Source organism: Diceros bicornis, chromosome 30 (genome assembly GCF_020826845.1).
Source record: "Diceros bicornis minor isolate mBicDic1 chromosome 30, mDicBic1.mat.cur, whole genome shotgun sequence".
NCBI lineage: Eukaryota > Metazoa > Chordata > Mammalia > Perissodactyla > Rhinocerotidae > Diceros > Diceros bicornis.
In genome coordinates, this window is record NC_080769.1 from 11,733,544 (window position 1) to 11,750,179 (window position 16,636).

General features: G+C 38.2%; 1 protein-coding gene and 1 pseudogene across 2 annotated transcripts; both read right to left on the minus strand.

Moving 5' to 3' along the window:
- Positions 1–6,260: 6,260 nt before the first annotated feature.
- Positions 6,261–7,219, minus strand: LOC131394626 (putative gustatory receptor clone PTE01; annotated as a pseudogene).
- A 7,500-nt stretch (positions 7,220–14,719) lies between these two features.
- On the minus strand, positions 14,720–16,198 carry LOC131394627 (olfactory receptor 7E178-like). Of its 2 annotated transcripts, XM_058526013.1 has the most exons (2): positions 15,282–16,141; positions 14,720–14,744 (listed from the first exon to the last, which is right to left on the minus strand). In XM_058526013.1, exons 1-2 carry the CDS (start codon positions 16,139–16,141, stop codon positions 14,720–14,722), a joined length of 885 nt encoding a protein of 294 aa, XP_058381996.1. The 2 variants fall into 2 exon arrangements, with proteins under 2 accessions (XP_058381996.1, XP_058381997.1); XM_058526014.1 differs by lacking the exon at positions 14,720–14,744 and having other exon boundaries at positions 15,254–16,198.
- Between the last annotated feature and the right edge of the window lie 438 nt (positions 16,199–16,636).

The window sequence follows — 16,636 nt, forward strand, 5'->3', positions numbered from 1 at the left end:
CACTGAACCAAAAAGGATGGATCAATTCATCTACCTCCATTTGCTCACCTGGGACCAAAATAGGTTTGAAAAGAGATACTCATTAGCTACAGTGGAGATGACAGAGGACTGGTACAGGGATAAGGAGACCAATGTTTGAGTCCTGAGTTTTTCACCTGCTGTATGTTGAGTGTGTGGAAATCTCTCAAACTCGCTGTGCTTCTGTTCCTTCTTGGAAATAGAGAGTCTAACTCCCATCTCTGGAACACGTGTGGCACCTAAGGGGAGTTTGAAACTTAATAAACACTTGGTCAATTTTTTAATACAAAAATCAATTTTTATTGGAATAGTGTGTTTAGTAATGAAATACAATCCCAAATATTTAATGATGTTTTATGTATCATGTGGCAGAGATGTCAAAGCCTTTCTTGCTCAGAGTACTGGAACAGGGAATGCTATGAAATCCTAAAATGTGTCTCAGCCCATGCAATAAAATTTACTGCCTCCTTTTATTCTACCTTTTTTTTTTTTCACATTTATGTAAATCCCTGCAATGGTTTTCCAATAATTGAATGCTATAGATGCTATTAAATGGAAATAATAGGCCCCGTAGAAAGTCAGTGACATAGACACAAACAAGCACTATTTTATCTTCTCTCTAGTCCTATGAGACATTCTTGAAAAGGATGAAAACATTGACATGAATGGTCAAATGTGTGGAAGCCATATTGCCCACACTTTATGATACCTCCTCTGTGTCAAAAAGGCATAGGCTCTGGAGAATCAGAATAAATGATATTCAGTCATTTCTCTTCATATGCTAAAGTTGTACTTGTATATACAATAATAAAATGTCCTGTCATGGATGTAGGAAAACCACAACTTCAGGTCACCAAATGTTTAATTTGAATGACATGAGAATTAGCCTTATCATCATTAGTAATAAAACGTCTAAAATTTCTTGTGCCCTTACTTTATACATTCATTACATATTTATTGCAGAGAGGGCATTCATTATTTGTTTTATCCTTATTCAGTAGAGTTGTAACAATGAGGAACCAACTCACCTGGCAATTGTAAGGCCCAGGGATATTAATAACTTGCCCCATAACACAGTAATAATAAGTGATGCAGACAGGATTCAAAATTAAATTGTCAGTCTCTGAGTCCCATACTCTCAACTTCATTGTTTCCAGACTTTCTGCAAGTTTTAAGCAGATGTATAGGTGCCTTAACCACAGGTACATCACAGATACATTTTTTAACTGTTTCAGTTTTCAAAATAGGAATGGATGCCAAGACTGACTTTATGTCTTCTTCTGTGATTGAGTAGGCTCATAATAAGAATGGAGGAGGAGTGGACAGTTGAAGTGAAATCCAGGAGCAGGGGCAAGAGAGAGAGATCTACCCCGAATTATTGTGTGCCAACTCTCTTTGATAATTGCCTGTGACCTCAGCCATCCTTCTTATAGCTGATGTAGCAAGTACTACCTACTGCTTTCCATTGTGGTCTACCAGAAACCCCTAAAGGGAAGAGCATAGTGGGCAGGGGTTCTCTGCCATAACAGACAGGGAAGTGATATGACTGATTGCGTTGGCAGAGAAGACTGGCCAGATGCCCTGAGTCTGGAGTCAGACTGCCCAGATTCAAACATTGCTGCAACTCTTTCTAACTCATGACCTGGTACAAGTTACGTAAAATGCTGTGCTACTTTCCTCCTATGTAAAATAATAATATGTGTGCATTTATAATTTTAAAGAGATTATGTGGATGAAATCAAACAAGATACATAAAACACATACCTCAGAGCCCAGCATTTAGGAAGCACTCAATAAAGGTGATGTCATGGTCCATGTCATCCTCCGCATCATTATCCTCATCATCACCTTTGTGATAATTTTGAAGTACTTAGGGGAAATTTTAAAGAGACCCATTTGTGCTATGGTGGAGGAGATGCCAACCAGAGCTGGGACCAGTGAAGTTAGAAGCAAAACCCTGAATTAGAGTTCTCATACCCCCACCAGAATCAAGAACATAAACTTCATAGTTCTCTGATCCAAAATTTTGTATGTTGGTGTCTTTCATCTGTCTATTGAAACTGTCCTATTTGTCTTCTTAAGGAGAAAATAATGCTCCTGATGGTCCCTCCTCCAACCATGGTCTCCCATAGCACTTACTGTGCTGGGCTGCATCTCTGCTGGAGCATGACCAAGGAGTATGGATTCACTGTCCCTCTCCAGCCTGGTGTGTGATGAAGGCTCAGGGTCCATCCTCAGGACTGGCGGGAAGACAGACTCAGGCTAGGACTTTCTGTTGCAGGTGTCCACAATGGGAGCAGACACAGGCACAGAGGCGTGATACTAGAACTGGCCAACTAAAGGGCAGGAGGCACCAGCCAATTATTTACAATTGTATGACCTTGGGGGCTCAAAGCACAAAGCTCATAATTAGCCAATTGGTCCATGTCATCCCAATCTCTGAGGACTTGCTAATGTCAATGAAGAGGAAAAGGAGACAACTGAATATCCTTGGAGGGGTCTGGGTCTTTCCTCTCCTCAGGAGGAATGTCATCTGTATTCTTTGCTTCTTATTTCAAAGTGGCAGGATCTTAACATAAAATTTAGAATTCTTTTCAATGTAACAACTCAGTGTGTGATTTTGATATCTGTAAATCCATTGTAGTAATCATGAAATCTATGCAGAGTGAGGTCTTCTATATCAAAAATATGATCCTATTTCTATTATCTCACTTAATATTCGTCTCTATGGATAAGTTGTTATTTATATTTCCTTAGCTCTTGCTTACATTGGCATATTATATGTTGGAGATTTACAGGATTCTGCTTTTTTTGCTAATTTAAGTGAGGCTTCGGTTCTAAATGTTTTATCTAGTTGAACTACATTGGCATATTACAAAAATCTATTGATTTTTACATATTTATTTGGTTATCGATGATATACTTAAATACATCAGTGGGCCTCTTACAGGGTTGTGATCAAAGTGTAGGTCAGGGCTGCCGTCATCTTAAGGCTTGATTGGCAGAGGTCCACTTTCAATGTCACTCATAGGCTGTTGGCAGGATTCACACATTTGCAGGCTATTGGCCACAGAATTTCCTCAGTTACTTGACACATGGGCCTCTTGATGGGGCAACTCACAACACAGCAGTTGGGTCCCATCAATGTGAGCATCCAAGAGAACAAGAGAGAGGCGGAAAGAAGAAAGTCCTATTTTTTTCACTCTATTCCCAGAAGTGACTTCCCACAATCTGTCCACATTCTCATTGTGGGAAGTGAATCACTATGTCCATCTCAAACTCAATGGGAATGAAATACACAAGAGCATGAAAACCAGGAGTTGGCAATCATTGGGAGCTTCTCAGATACTGTCAACCACACAGGCTTCATCCTCTAGAAGGACTTTGTGCTCCAAGAATTTCAGGACTCAGGTCACTTACACACACACACACTCACACACACACACACACACACAGTGGAATACTGTTCAGCCACAAGAAAGAAATAAATCCTGCCATTTCCCACAACATGGATAGACTTTGAGAATATTATGCTAAGTTAAATAACTCAGACAAAGACAAATATTGTATGATCTCACTTATATGTGGAGTCTGAAAAAAATGAGCTCATAGAAACAGAGAGTAGATGACGGTTGCCAGGGGCTGAATTGTGGTGGAAATGGGGAGATATTGGTCAAAGATTACAAATTTTAAGTTATAAGATGAATAAGTTCCAGGGATCTAATGTACATCATAATGACTATAGACACTTGTACCTGAAAGTTGCTATGAGAGAAGAGTTAATGTTCTCATCGTAACAACAACAGCAACAACAAAATGGTCATCATGTGAGGTAAAGGATGTGTTAACTAACCATATTTTGGTAAACGTTTTGCAATATATACTTTGTGTCAAAACATCATATTGTACACCTCAAGCTTACACAATGTTATATGTCAATTACGTCTCGATAATTCTGGAAAAAAACTTAGAAAATAGACAAAACAAAAAACAGTGCCCCACTTTTGTTTGCAAACAACGTGCATCTACCTCCAGAATAACGTTTATTTTCCTGTTCAGCACTGTTGCAGAAGTAGTAATGGAATGATACAATAGCCAGAAAAGAAGACATAAATGGTTTGTTCAGAAAAGGCTGCCCTGTATGACAAGTTGAAATGTAACTCTAACACCCCATTTTCTAGTCATCTGGGAACATTTTTAAATTAAATAACTTTTCACATTGTTTTTATCATTTAAATTCAACCCAATCTTGTAATGCAAGTGCATTTACTCCCATTTTACCAATTGTGAACCTTATGGAAAGGTATTGCATGCATGATGTAGAAAATCTAGTGTTAGTAATCAGGTGTGTGCTTTCTATTATAATATTTTCAGATTTATAATTTCCTATATTCACTGTCTTTTGTGAATTTTAAGATGCCATGGTATAAAAACAGGAGGTAGTAAGTTAAACAGAACATAAACTGGCAATTAAACCACACACACATAGAAGCAACATTACTTGAGCACTTACCAAGGTTCTTTGGCTATCACTTAGGTTTGCTCAAATGGAAATGAAAATATAATATTTTAGTAGTTTTTATTTTATGAAATCTCTTCCCATTAACTGGTATGAAGTGAATTCATCCTCTGTTAAGTACATTCCTTTCTCTAATATTAAATTTTCTCATCAGCATAGTTGGTAGGTGATTTTCCTTAAAGGCAAAGGAAATTAAACTAGTTATGGACAGCTTTTCAGATAATTAAGATTACTACCACAAAAATGATGTGTGACATCTCTAAGGAGAGATGGACACCAATCCTGTAGAACTCAAAAGGAGCCCAGAGACTGAGTTTTCATGACAGAAGACGCAATAATGAAGTAAAGTCCTAACAAGTCTGTTACTGGAGAGAGCTCCACTTGGCTGACGACACAGTCTTTTGCCATCTTAAAGTAACATAAAAGAAGATAATTTCCAGCAACTGGAAATATGATATCACCACCTATTTTCCAGTCGTATACCCATGACCAAGACATAGCGTTTACCTGAACACATTTTACAATCTTCTAATTACATACGCCTCACAACATATGTTTATACTCCATGTTACAATATCAGTTAGGGTTCAGTCAAGAAGAGAGAAACCAATTAGTCATTTTAACTAAGAGAATTTAATATAGAGAATTGTTTAAATAGTTATTGAAGGATTGAAAGGCACAAAAGAACAGAGCGGTAATATAGCAATCATAAATGAAGAAAGAAGCTACCACACCAAGGGCTTGAGGGGTGTAAAGGGAAGAGGCGAGCTTTTAGGGCATAGTGACGCTTACTTACCACTATTGAAAGTATGTAAAGTGAACATAAGATGGAAAATAGAGCAGTGATTTCAAGAGCCCCATCTCAGCAACACAAAGCAAAGTATAGAAGTGTGAGTTTGGAGCAGAGGGACCAAAGTTTCATAACCAGCATATATGTCCAGCTGTACAGTGTACAGAGGGAGAAGATATTTGAAGAAACATTATCAGGAATAATGGGGAAAATGCATTGCCTATTGCTACAGTAGGATTTTTGTATCTTCCCTTTTGGAGCTCTGATCTCTTTAGGGTCTTCAGCATTTGTCCATGAGTAGTTAGGACCCAAGACATACAAGTCATCTTTGAATGAAAGATCTGACTTAGATCAGTAGTTCTCAATTGTCGCTGCATACTAGAACCACCTGGGGGATTTTAAAAATCCTCATGCTCAGGCCACACACCCAGTCTAATTAAATCAGAATCTCTGATGGTGAGACTCAGTTATCCCTATTATTAGCTTCCCGGATGACTTCAGTAAAAGCCAAGATTGAGAACCAGTGACATGCATCCTCACACATAACCTGCATAAATAGTTTGATAAATGAGAAATTTATATGGAAAATACACAAGAGCTTTGGGAAAGATGTAACTTTTAAATATATAAAAAAAGAGTTGTTCATCTTTCTGGGGTGCCTGCGTCATCAATGATAAACTACAGAAGGCTCCATAGATATAACAGGATTCAGTCATGCAGTGATTATGATATACAAAGGATCCCAGAATATTCCCCCAGTCCCACTAAAGACATACCAAAAGAGGAAATATTCAGATATTACAAAATGAGGGAAGTGAAAGCCATGAAAGCTACAAAACTATGTGATAAGAGATGTAGGACTTGCAGGTCTAGATATTTAGTTTTGCTACATTTCCCAACTTTCACCTCAAGTGCGTGGCACAGGTGCTGATATTAGATTGTTTTGCTGAGAAGCCTCTTCATGGCTCTTTTGATGTCTCTGTTCCTCAGACTGTAGATGAAGGGGTTCAGCATGGATGTGACCACAGTGTATACCACCGAGACCACCACTTCATTCCTGGGAGAAAGTGAGACAGCAGAACTGAGGTAAACCCCAAGCCCTATTGCATAAAATAAGGAAATGACAGGTGAGGCCCACAGGTAGAGAAGGCTTTGTACTTCCCACCTGATGAAGGAACCCTCAGAACGGAGGAAACAATTTTATAGTAAAAGTAAAGGATCCCTGAGATAGGGAGAAAACCAGAGATGGCACCAATCAAATACATGACTGTGTTATTAGTGGACGTGTCAGAACAGGCAAGGTTGAGGAATTGAGAAAGATCACAGAAGAAATGAGAAATTTCCACATCTTTGAAGTAGGTAAGTTATAACAAAATTGAATTGTGGATCTGGGAGGCCAAAAGGCTGACGAAAAGTGACATCAAAACTAACAAGCCACAGAGGCGAGTGTTCATGATGACTGAGTAGTACAGGCGGTGACAGAGTGCCACAAACCAGTCATATGCCATCACAGTCAGGAGGAGACTATCCAAACATCTAAAAGCATAAAAAAAGACATCTGAGTCAGGCAGCTGACATAGGAGATGACTCTGCTGTGAGTTTGGATGTCCACCATCATCTTGGGGATTGTGGAAGAGGTGAAACTGATGTCAGCAAAGGACAGGTTGGAGAGGAAGAAATACATGGGAGTGTGGATGTAGGAGTCAGAGCTGATCACCAGGATGATGAGAAAGTTCCCCAACATGGTGACCAGGTACATGGACAAGAACGGAGCAAAGAGCACAGACTGCAGTTCTGGATCATGAGAGTCCCTTGAGGTAGAATTCTGAGACATGTGTTCGATTCTTTGGTTCTGTGTAGCTTGGACACCTTTTGAACAAGAAAAGAGGGTTGGAGAAAAAGGAAACAAGTAGATGGAAATCCAGCTCTGTGTCCATATGGTAGATTCAAGCAATTCGCTTGTGAGGTCATACACACCAGTATTTCTCAGTGTCTCAAATCCAATTTTCTTAGAACTTTTCCTCATAGGTTTCTGTGTTATTCATATTTTCAGTATACACTTACTTTAGAGACTCTCTTCTGAAGAATATTATAGGAACAAGGACATTTAGAGATAACAAATCCATGAACACAATCAAATATAACCTACTATTCTAAAGAAGTATATTAAGTAAGAAATATCCTTCTCCCTCAAAGAAAAAAAATCATGCTAAGTGAATGACACTTAGAAGCAGCTTTATTTTATTCGGATACAGTGCCAGAAATTCCCTTTATTTGGAATGTTGATAAACTGTATAATTGCCTGAACTACATTATCTGGATTCTAAATTAAAGTTAAATGTTCATGATCAGAAAGCCTTTTTATTATGCACAAGTTATCTTCCTGGGTTTTCATCATTCTTTTGTTTTCTGACTTCTCACCACCAGGGAAATATGTGCTCACCCAAATATTTTTGTTGTCTTTTAAAAGTGTTTTCAAATATAACTCCTAACCTTGGCCTGGTCGTCTTCAAATGTTGATAAACATGTTTTGGTAAATGCACAAAATCGTACAGCATCATTGACCTCATAAATGGCATTAGTGTACAATATGCCTCACAATTTTAAAAATAATTAAATTTTTTAAAAACGTTTCTTCCAATTTCTCATCTGATGCCTGATTATATATCAACCCTACATAAAATTGAGGAAACATCTGGTGTTTGACATGGCTTTTTGTTTTTTGGATCTCCGTTTAGTAGTGTCTTGGTAAAGTGCTTACATGTATTTCTAATCCTATACATTTGAAATGCTGTGTCCTCATCAAATCCAACTCTCTTATTTACAGTTGAAGAATGTAGGACCACGCATGGCCCCCAAACCAGGTCTGAAACCCACAATTCTTATGCCTACCTCACTTCAGTCTGTACTGAAACAGGGAGGATTCTCCTTAAATCAATTCTCCTTAAATCAATTCCCTGAAGGCAACTCTGACCTTCATTGCCCTTGACAGGTCACACTATGAGTTAATCTGGGGGAAAATGCAAAAGAGAAGAGAACTGAGACGGACATATCAAACACCTGGGAGATTTCCATGTTGGTAAAATGGAGATAATAATTGAACTTACCTTACAGGGCTGTTTTAACAAATTAAATTAAATTAAACATAAAGTGCTCTGCCAATGGTTCTCAATTCTAGTTGATTATTATATTTATCTGTGAATATTGTAAAATGTACCAGTGCCCTGGCCACAGCCTGGAACCAACTAAATAATAATCTTTACACACACGGTTCTTAGTGGTCTCAACATAAAACCAGGGTCAAGAACAATGCCTTAGAATATTGCTGGGAGCTTAGAAAATGTTCAGTTAATATTACATATTATCAGTATAATTAATACCAAATGTATAAATTAAAAATATAAGCATTTAATAATATTTGCTTATAAATTTATATTTTATAGGGATTTGAAATATTACCAATGAAAATTGAGTTTTCTTTAAATCCCTGCATGAGTCCATTACCTATATACCTGTCCTCACAAATAACCACTGTCATTAATTTGGTGGGTATATTTTTTGTCAGTGTTTCCATCATGTTCATATTTATTTGTGTATTTATTAAGGGTTTTCTTGAGAATTTTCTTAAATGGCATATTACTACACATATTGCTTCTAAAATGTTCTTGTTTGCTACAATATTGTGTTTAATACAAGACATAATACTTTAACTGATACGTAGTATTGCCTGAGTGATGAACCTCATTTTATTTACCAATTCCTTACTCAGAAATCTCATGAAAGTTCTTTTGCTCTCTCCATGTCATACAAGTGAGAATTTCTATGTGACATGTGCATGGAGGACAGTTGCTTTTGTTGTAAAAATCAATGCCAGTTAAATTTTACTATTTATTGCCTACATTTGTTTTCCAATAGAAAAATCAGTTGCTATCAACTGCATGCTATCATTAAAGTATAGAATCAGAAATATTCTCAAGTATCTAATAATAGTCATTCCATGACAGCTTCATATGAAAATTCACATCCTGTATGGGGAATAATATTGCCATATTTCACATTTTCAAACTAGGCTGTAAAGTATATTATTATTAATAGAAAATCCTATAATCCACTATATTAGTGCCGTAAGTGCCTCTAAAACCAATGGTTCATTACCCTCATTCACAGAAGTTTGTTTAAATCCCTCAACCTCTCTGTGTTGGTGTTCCTGATCTGGAAATGAAGAGAAGAACAGCCATCTCCAGAGATGTGGCGTTCAAGGGAAGTGGAAATTCATAAATATTTGGTCATTGTTTTGTAATCAGGATTTGAATCATTACTGGAACAATGAGTTCGTTGATGAAATGCACCACTAAGAAAGTTTCAATAACCTTTTATTTGATTATGTGGCAGAGAATCTGAAGGCTCTCTTGTCTCAGGGCACTAGAAATCCTAAAAAGATGTCTCAGCCCACATAATAAAATGTACCTTCCTGTTCTCATTCTGCCTCTTCTTTTCCATATCTATGAAAATCACTGTTATGGTTTTTGAATAATTGAATGTTGTAGATGCTATTAAATGGAAAATAATAGATCCTACTGAACATCTATGACATGCACACAAACAAGTGCTATTTTATCTTGTCTCCTGTCCTATGGGCTGTCCTTGAAGTGGATGAAGGCACAGTCAGGAAAACACCACTGTGTGTGAGCCATATTGACGGTGCTCTGTTTCTTGAAGCAAAAAAGGATCTAATCAACGTGTAACATATTTGGAGGTTTTCTGTTGTTACCTACCCTGTGCCAGAGGTGATATAAGCTCCAGGGAATTAGAAATAAATGTGACTCAGTCATTTCCTTTCAAGTGCTCAGTATGTATTTGCATAGGGACAAAAATAAAATGTTTTGTCAGGTATCTGTTGAAAACCAAAGGGCCATATCCCAAGATATTTTAATCAAATTGTATAAATGAAGCTTAGTGTTACTAATATGAGTAATAATAACAATATATAAATAGTTTGCCTGTATATGCATCCATCATAAATTTAATCGCATAGGTAGTATGCATTATCTACCTAGTCCTTACTCAATGGAGTGCTATCAACTAGGAATCAACTCAGATGACAATGTTGAGGCTCAGAGATACTAAGAACTTGCTCCATGTCACTAAATAATAAGAGTAGGTAGGACTTAAAATTACATTACAGATCTCTGTAGCACATGCAGTTAACTTCTTCACTATGTTAAAATTCAGAAAGTTTAAGGCAGAGATATATAGGTCTGAACCAATGACACATCTGTTGTGCATCTTTTAATAGTTTCTGATTTTCTACATATAGATGTAACTGAGACACTGATGTCATATCTCCCTTTGAAATAGAGAAGGGCTAAATTACAACAGTGGAGGAGGAAGTGGACAGCTGTGGCAAAATCCAGGAGCAGGGGCAAGAGAGAGCTCTGCCCTAAATTGTCATGAGCCAGCTCTCTCTGTGATCCCTGCTTGTCATCTCAACCATCCTTCCTATAGTTTATGCAGCAAGTGTCACCCACTGCTCTCCACTGTGGTCTACCAATAACCTCCAAAGAGAAGAGCACAGGGAATAGAGGGTGTCTGCATGAAAGGACTAGAGAAGGGATATGGCTTGTTGGGTTGGCAGGGGGAGAATTCTGGCCTGGGGCCCTGGGTCTAGGGTCAGACTGTTTGATTCAAACTCAGGTTCATTCCATTCTATCCCAGATCAAGTTACATTAAAAGTCTATAACCCTTTCCTCATCTGTAAAAGAACCATAATGTGTCCGCATATATCTTAAGGGTGACTATGAAGATGAAAAGAAGCAAGTTACATGGAGCACTTAGTTCAGATCCCAGCATGTGGGAATATTTAATAAATATTGATGACATCATGTATATGATCATGTGGCATCATTCCCCCGCTCATCTTCATCATCACCTTCATGATCATTTTGAAGAGCTTAGGGGACAGTTTACAGGAACTTGTTTCCTGCCCTGGTGAGAGAGATGCCTATGGGAGCTGGAACCAATGTGAGAGGAAAGGAACTCTGAATGGGAGTTCTCCGATCCCCACAAGAACCAAGAACATTAACTTCATAGGCCTCTGAGCTGAAACTGCATATTGGTGCTCTCCCATCTGGCTACTACAACTGTCTTACGTATCCTGATGTTAAGGAAACAATGCTTCCCCAGTATCTCCTTTATCCAGAATTTCCAACGTCACTCACTAGACTCCACTGTCTCTATGTTGGGACTTGACAAAGGAATGAGGATCCATTGTCCTTCCCATGCCTGGTAAGCAATGAAGGCTCAGGTTCACTTCTCAGGACTGGCAGGAAGACAGAGTCAGGCATGGACCCCTGGATGCCTACAATCACTCTCGAGAAAGAAGACACACATACAGGTCCAATTGTACTTGGAACAGCAGACTGAAAGGTTGCAGGGCACAGGCTGATTATTTACAGCTGTTTGGGCTTGAGAGCTCTTTGCACAGAGCTCATAATTAGTCAAATTGGTCCAGGCTATCCCAATCTCTGAGGATTTGTTAAGATTAATGGAACGGTCATAGGAAAATTAAATGTCCTTTGTAGGATCTGAGGACATCCACTTCTTAGGAGAAATCGGACTTGTACTCCTTCTGACTTTCAAGTTTCATAAATCTTAATAAAAAATTCAGACTTACTTTTTAAATTAACATACATCAACATATGAATTTATTGTCAAATGCATTCAAATGACCAAGTAATTTAGGGAGGATTAGTTTTTCTATATCAAGAATCTGATAATATTTTCACTTTCCCAGTTAACATTTGTATCTCTAAGGACAACACTTTTTTTATTGTCATGGTAAGGACCATTAATATGAGATCTACCTCCTCAACAGTTTCTGAAGTGTTCATATGTTATTCTTGACTCTAGGACAATGTTGAACATCCAATCTTTGAAGCTTATTCTTCTTGCTTGACTGAAAATTTATGCCCTTTAATTAGTAACTCTCCATTTCCCCCTCCTGCCAGGCCCTGGCAGCCACCATTCCAGCCTATGAGTCTATGAATAAAGTATTTTAGATTCACCAGGTAAGTGGAATCATGCAGTATTTGTGTTTCTGTGATTGGCTAATTTCATTAGCATAACATCCTTAAGGTCATCTATGTTGTTGTAAATGGCAGGATTTACTTCTCTTTTCAGGGTGAGTAGTATTCCATTATATATATCACAGTCTTTTTATCCCTTTATGTCTCAGTGGACATTGAGGTTGTTCCCATATCTTGGCTGTTGTGAATAGTGCTGCAATGAACATGGGAGTGCTACTATCTCTTTGAGATCTTGATTTCAATTTTTTTGGGAGGTAAATGCCAAGTAATAGAATTACTGGATAGTGTAGTAGTTCTATTTTTAATTTTCTAAGGAACTTCCATATTTTTTTTCCATGGGGAACACCAAATTTTCTACTTATATCGAGAGTGCAAGGGTTCCAATTTCTCCGCATCCTTACCAACACTCGCTGTCGTTTGTTTTTTATATAGTAGCTTTCCTGACAAGAGTTAAGTGATATCTCAGTGTGGTTTTTATTTGCATTTCTCTGATGAGTAGTAATCATTAGCAACTTTTCATATGCCTGTTAGCCATTTGTATGTCTTCTTTGGAGAAATCTCTATTTCAATCATTCACCCATTTTTTTAATCAGGTTATTAAAATTTTTACTATTGAGTTGTAGGAGTTCCTTATGTATTTTGTAAATTAATAAATTATCAGGCATATGGTTTCAAAAGTTTTGTTCTAGTCCATAGGTGCCTTTTCAGTCATGGGGAATCTGAAGTGCACTGAGTTGCCACAGGTCTCAAGTTTTTGCTGAGATCTAGGTGGAATTTTGACTTAAAATCCCATACCCTCTCTATTATCTGTGATGTCTCTCTCATATCAAGGATAGCAGCACCACTCGTAGATAATTACTGTGGCCCTTTTTGGGATATTTCCGTTGAGGGCCGTCCCCATTCATAGTGTTAATCAATTAGTAGCACTCATTCTTTTTTTTTTTTAATTTTTTGTTTATTGCAGTAACATTGGTTTATGACATTGTAAAAATTTCAGGTGTACTCATTCTAAATGCTAAAGTTTAAAAAGGAAAAATTACACACAACCTCTGGGAAAAAGTGAGATATCGACAACATTACTGTTTTAGTCTGGGATTTCCAGAGAAACAGAACCAACAGGATATGTATTTATTTATCTACAGAGAGATTTATTTTAAGAAATTGGCTCATGTGATTGTGGAGGCTTGGTAAGTCCAAATTCTGCAGGGTCGTCCAGCAACTAAAGGTTCAGGGAAGAGTTGCAGTCCAAGTCCACAGACCGTCTGCTGGCAGGATTTCTTCTTCCTCCAGGAGGTCAGTCTTTGTTCTATTAAGGACTTCAACTGATTGGAGAAGGCCCACCCACATTAGAGAGAGTCATCTGCTTTACAAAGTCCGCTGATCTAAATGTTAATCTCAGCCAAAAAAAACTTTCACAAAAACATCCATAATAATATTTGACCAACTATCTGGGCACCGTGGCCCAGTTAAATTGACACGTAAAATTAACCATCACAATTACCTTGTGAATTCCAAGTGTTTTTGCCCATTACTTAGGTTTTCAGAAATGGAGACACAGCCTATTCATTGTTCCAGAGTAGATCAGACCCAAACTATCATCTCATATCAGATCATGAAAACCAAGGAATCAAAACCTTAATTTAGTCATTTTTAGTGGGAAGAATCTCTCCTCATGGGCTGGTAGGGCTTCATCTTCTGTAAAGGGCATTCCCTTCTCAAGGATCAAAGCTCCTGATCAAGGAAGTTGGTAGACGCTTGGGCTTAGTGGCAAAAGGCCAAGAAAATTAAACTAGTTAGTAAGCAGTTTTTCAGAGAGCCCCAGATCACTGCCTCAGAAACTCTGACATCCCTAAAGGAAAGATGAATACTCATATAGTGAATGCAGATCAGAACCCAAAGACAGATTTGTCCAGACAAGAGGCAAGGAAGAATAGCTTCAAAATGAATTCCTAAAGATACTATTACTAGTGAAAGCAAAAAGCTACGCTTTGCTGAAGTAAAGTATATAAGGGTGAGTTTGCAGCAAGGCGAAAATATCTTTTTAACCACACAGATGAATTGTTGTATGGTATGTAAGGAGAATATATGTAAAGAAATATCAAGAATGGTGGGGAAAATCACAGTGCCTGTTGTGAGGATGAGCTTTTTCATATCATCCCTTTTGTGAGCTAGGATGACAGTGAGAACTTCAGTATCTGCTCATGAGCAGTAGAAGATCCATACATGCTAGTCATCTGTGAACAAAATATATGATTAGATCAGTAGTTCATGACCTTGGTTATACATGAGAAACAACTGGTATGATTTTCAAATCCTCATGTTAAGGGTACACCTCAGTCCAATTCAATTATAATCTGTGGTGAGAAGCAATCATCAATATCTTTAAAGATCCCCAGGTGACCCCTATATGAAGCCAAATTTGAGGACCAGTTACATGGATCATTACACATAGCATGCATAGACAGATCTGAAAGATACAAGAGTTGCATGGACAACAGACGTGAATTTCTTAAAGGGTGGAGGATTGTAATTATTTAAAAGAAAAATGTTGTAAATTTCTCCAGGATGCCTGGGAGAGGGATGAGAAATAAAGAAGAGTCTAGAGCTATAACATGATTCAATCCTGCATTGATTATAATGAGGATAGGATCTCACAATACTCCCTGAATCCCATTGTAGATATACCAGGTGAAGGAACATTCAGATATGAAAGATTGAGATCGAAAGGCACAATAGATACAAAAATTATGAAACCAAATGGGCCAGATTTTGAATTCCATTGTTTGGTTTTACATGCTTTGACAACCCACACAACTGAAAAAGATGGCACGGGTATTGAGATTAGGCTGTTCTTCTGAGGAGCTTCTGCATGGCACTCTTGATGTCTCTATTCCTCAGGCTATAGATGAAGGGGTTCAGCATGGGGCTGACCACAGTGTACATGACTGAGGCCACAGCACCCTTCCTGGGGGAATGTGAAACAGCAGAACTGAGGTACACCCCAAGGGCTGTTCCATAAAATAAGCAAACAACTGACAGGTGAGAGCCACAGGTAGAGAAGGCTTTGTACTTCCCACCTGTTGATGAGACTCTCAGAGTGGTGGAAACAATTTGAGCATAAGAGAAAAGGATCCCTGTGAATGGAACACCACCAAGGAGAGCACCCATAAAATAGATTAATATGTTATTGGTGGAGGTTTCTGAACAGGCAAGGTTGAATAGCTGAGAAGGGTCACAAAAGAAATGAGGGATTTCCACATCCATGAAGAAGGTAAGTTGTGACACCATCAAACTGTGAAGATAGGAGTACAAAAGACTGGTGAAAAAAGAGACCAACACTAACAGGCCACAGATGCGTGGGTTCATGATGGCTGAGTAGTGTAAGGGGTGACAGATGGCCACAAACCGGTCATAGGCCATCACAGTCAAGAGTAGACTGTCCAAACATCCAAAAAGAGTAACAATAGACATCTGAGTCAGGCAGCCCACATAGGAGATGACTCTACTCTGGGTTTGGATGTCCACCATCATCTTGGGGATTGTGGTGGAGGTGAAACCGATGTCAGCAAAGGACAGGTTGGAGAGGAAGAAGTACATGGGGGTGTGGAGGTGGGGGTCCGAGCTGACTGCCAGGATGATTAGCAGGTTTCCCAACATGGTGACCAGGTACATGGACAGGAACAGCCCAAAGAGCAAAGGCTGCAGTTCTGGATCATCTGAGAGTCCCATGAGGAAGAATTTTAATCCATGTGTAAAATTTTGTGTTTCTGTGTAGCTTGGACACCTTTGAAAAATCAGAGAGTGTTGGAAAGAAGGAAACAAGTAAATGGACACCCAGTACTGTATTCCTATTTTGGATTCAAGCAATTCACTTGAGTGGTCACACACCCTAGGACCTGCAAAATATTTCTCACTGTCTCAAATAAAATTTTCTTAGAACTGTTTTCTCACTGGTTTCTGTGTTATTCATCTCTTTCTATACACACTTTACTTTAGAGACACTCACCTGAAGAATGTTATAGGAACAAGGACATTTAGAGATAACAAATCCACGAACATCATAAAATACAGCCTACTTTTTAAAAGAAATTTATTGAACAAGAAATATTCTTCTCCCTCTAAGAAAAGAAAATCATGCTAATTACAGGACACTTAGAAGTAGTCTTATGTTTTTCAGATACAATGCAAGAAATTCCCTTTGTTTTGGATATTGATAAACCTTAT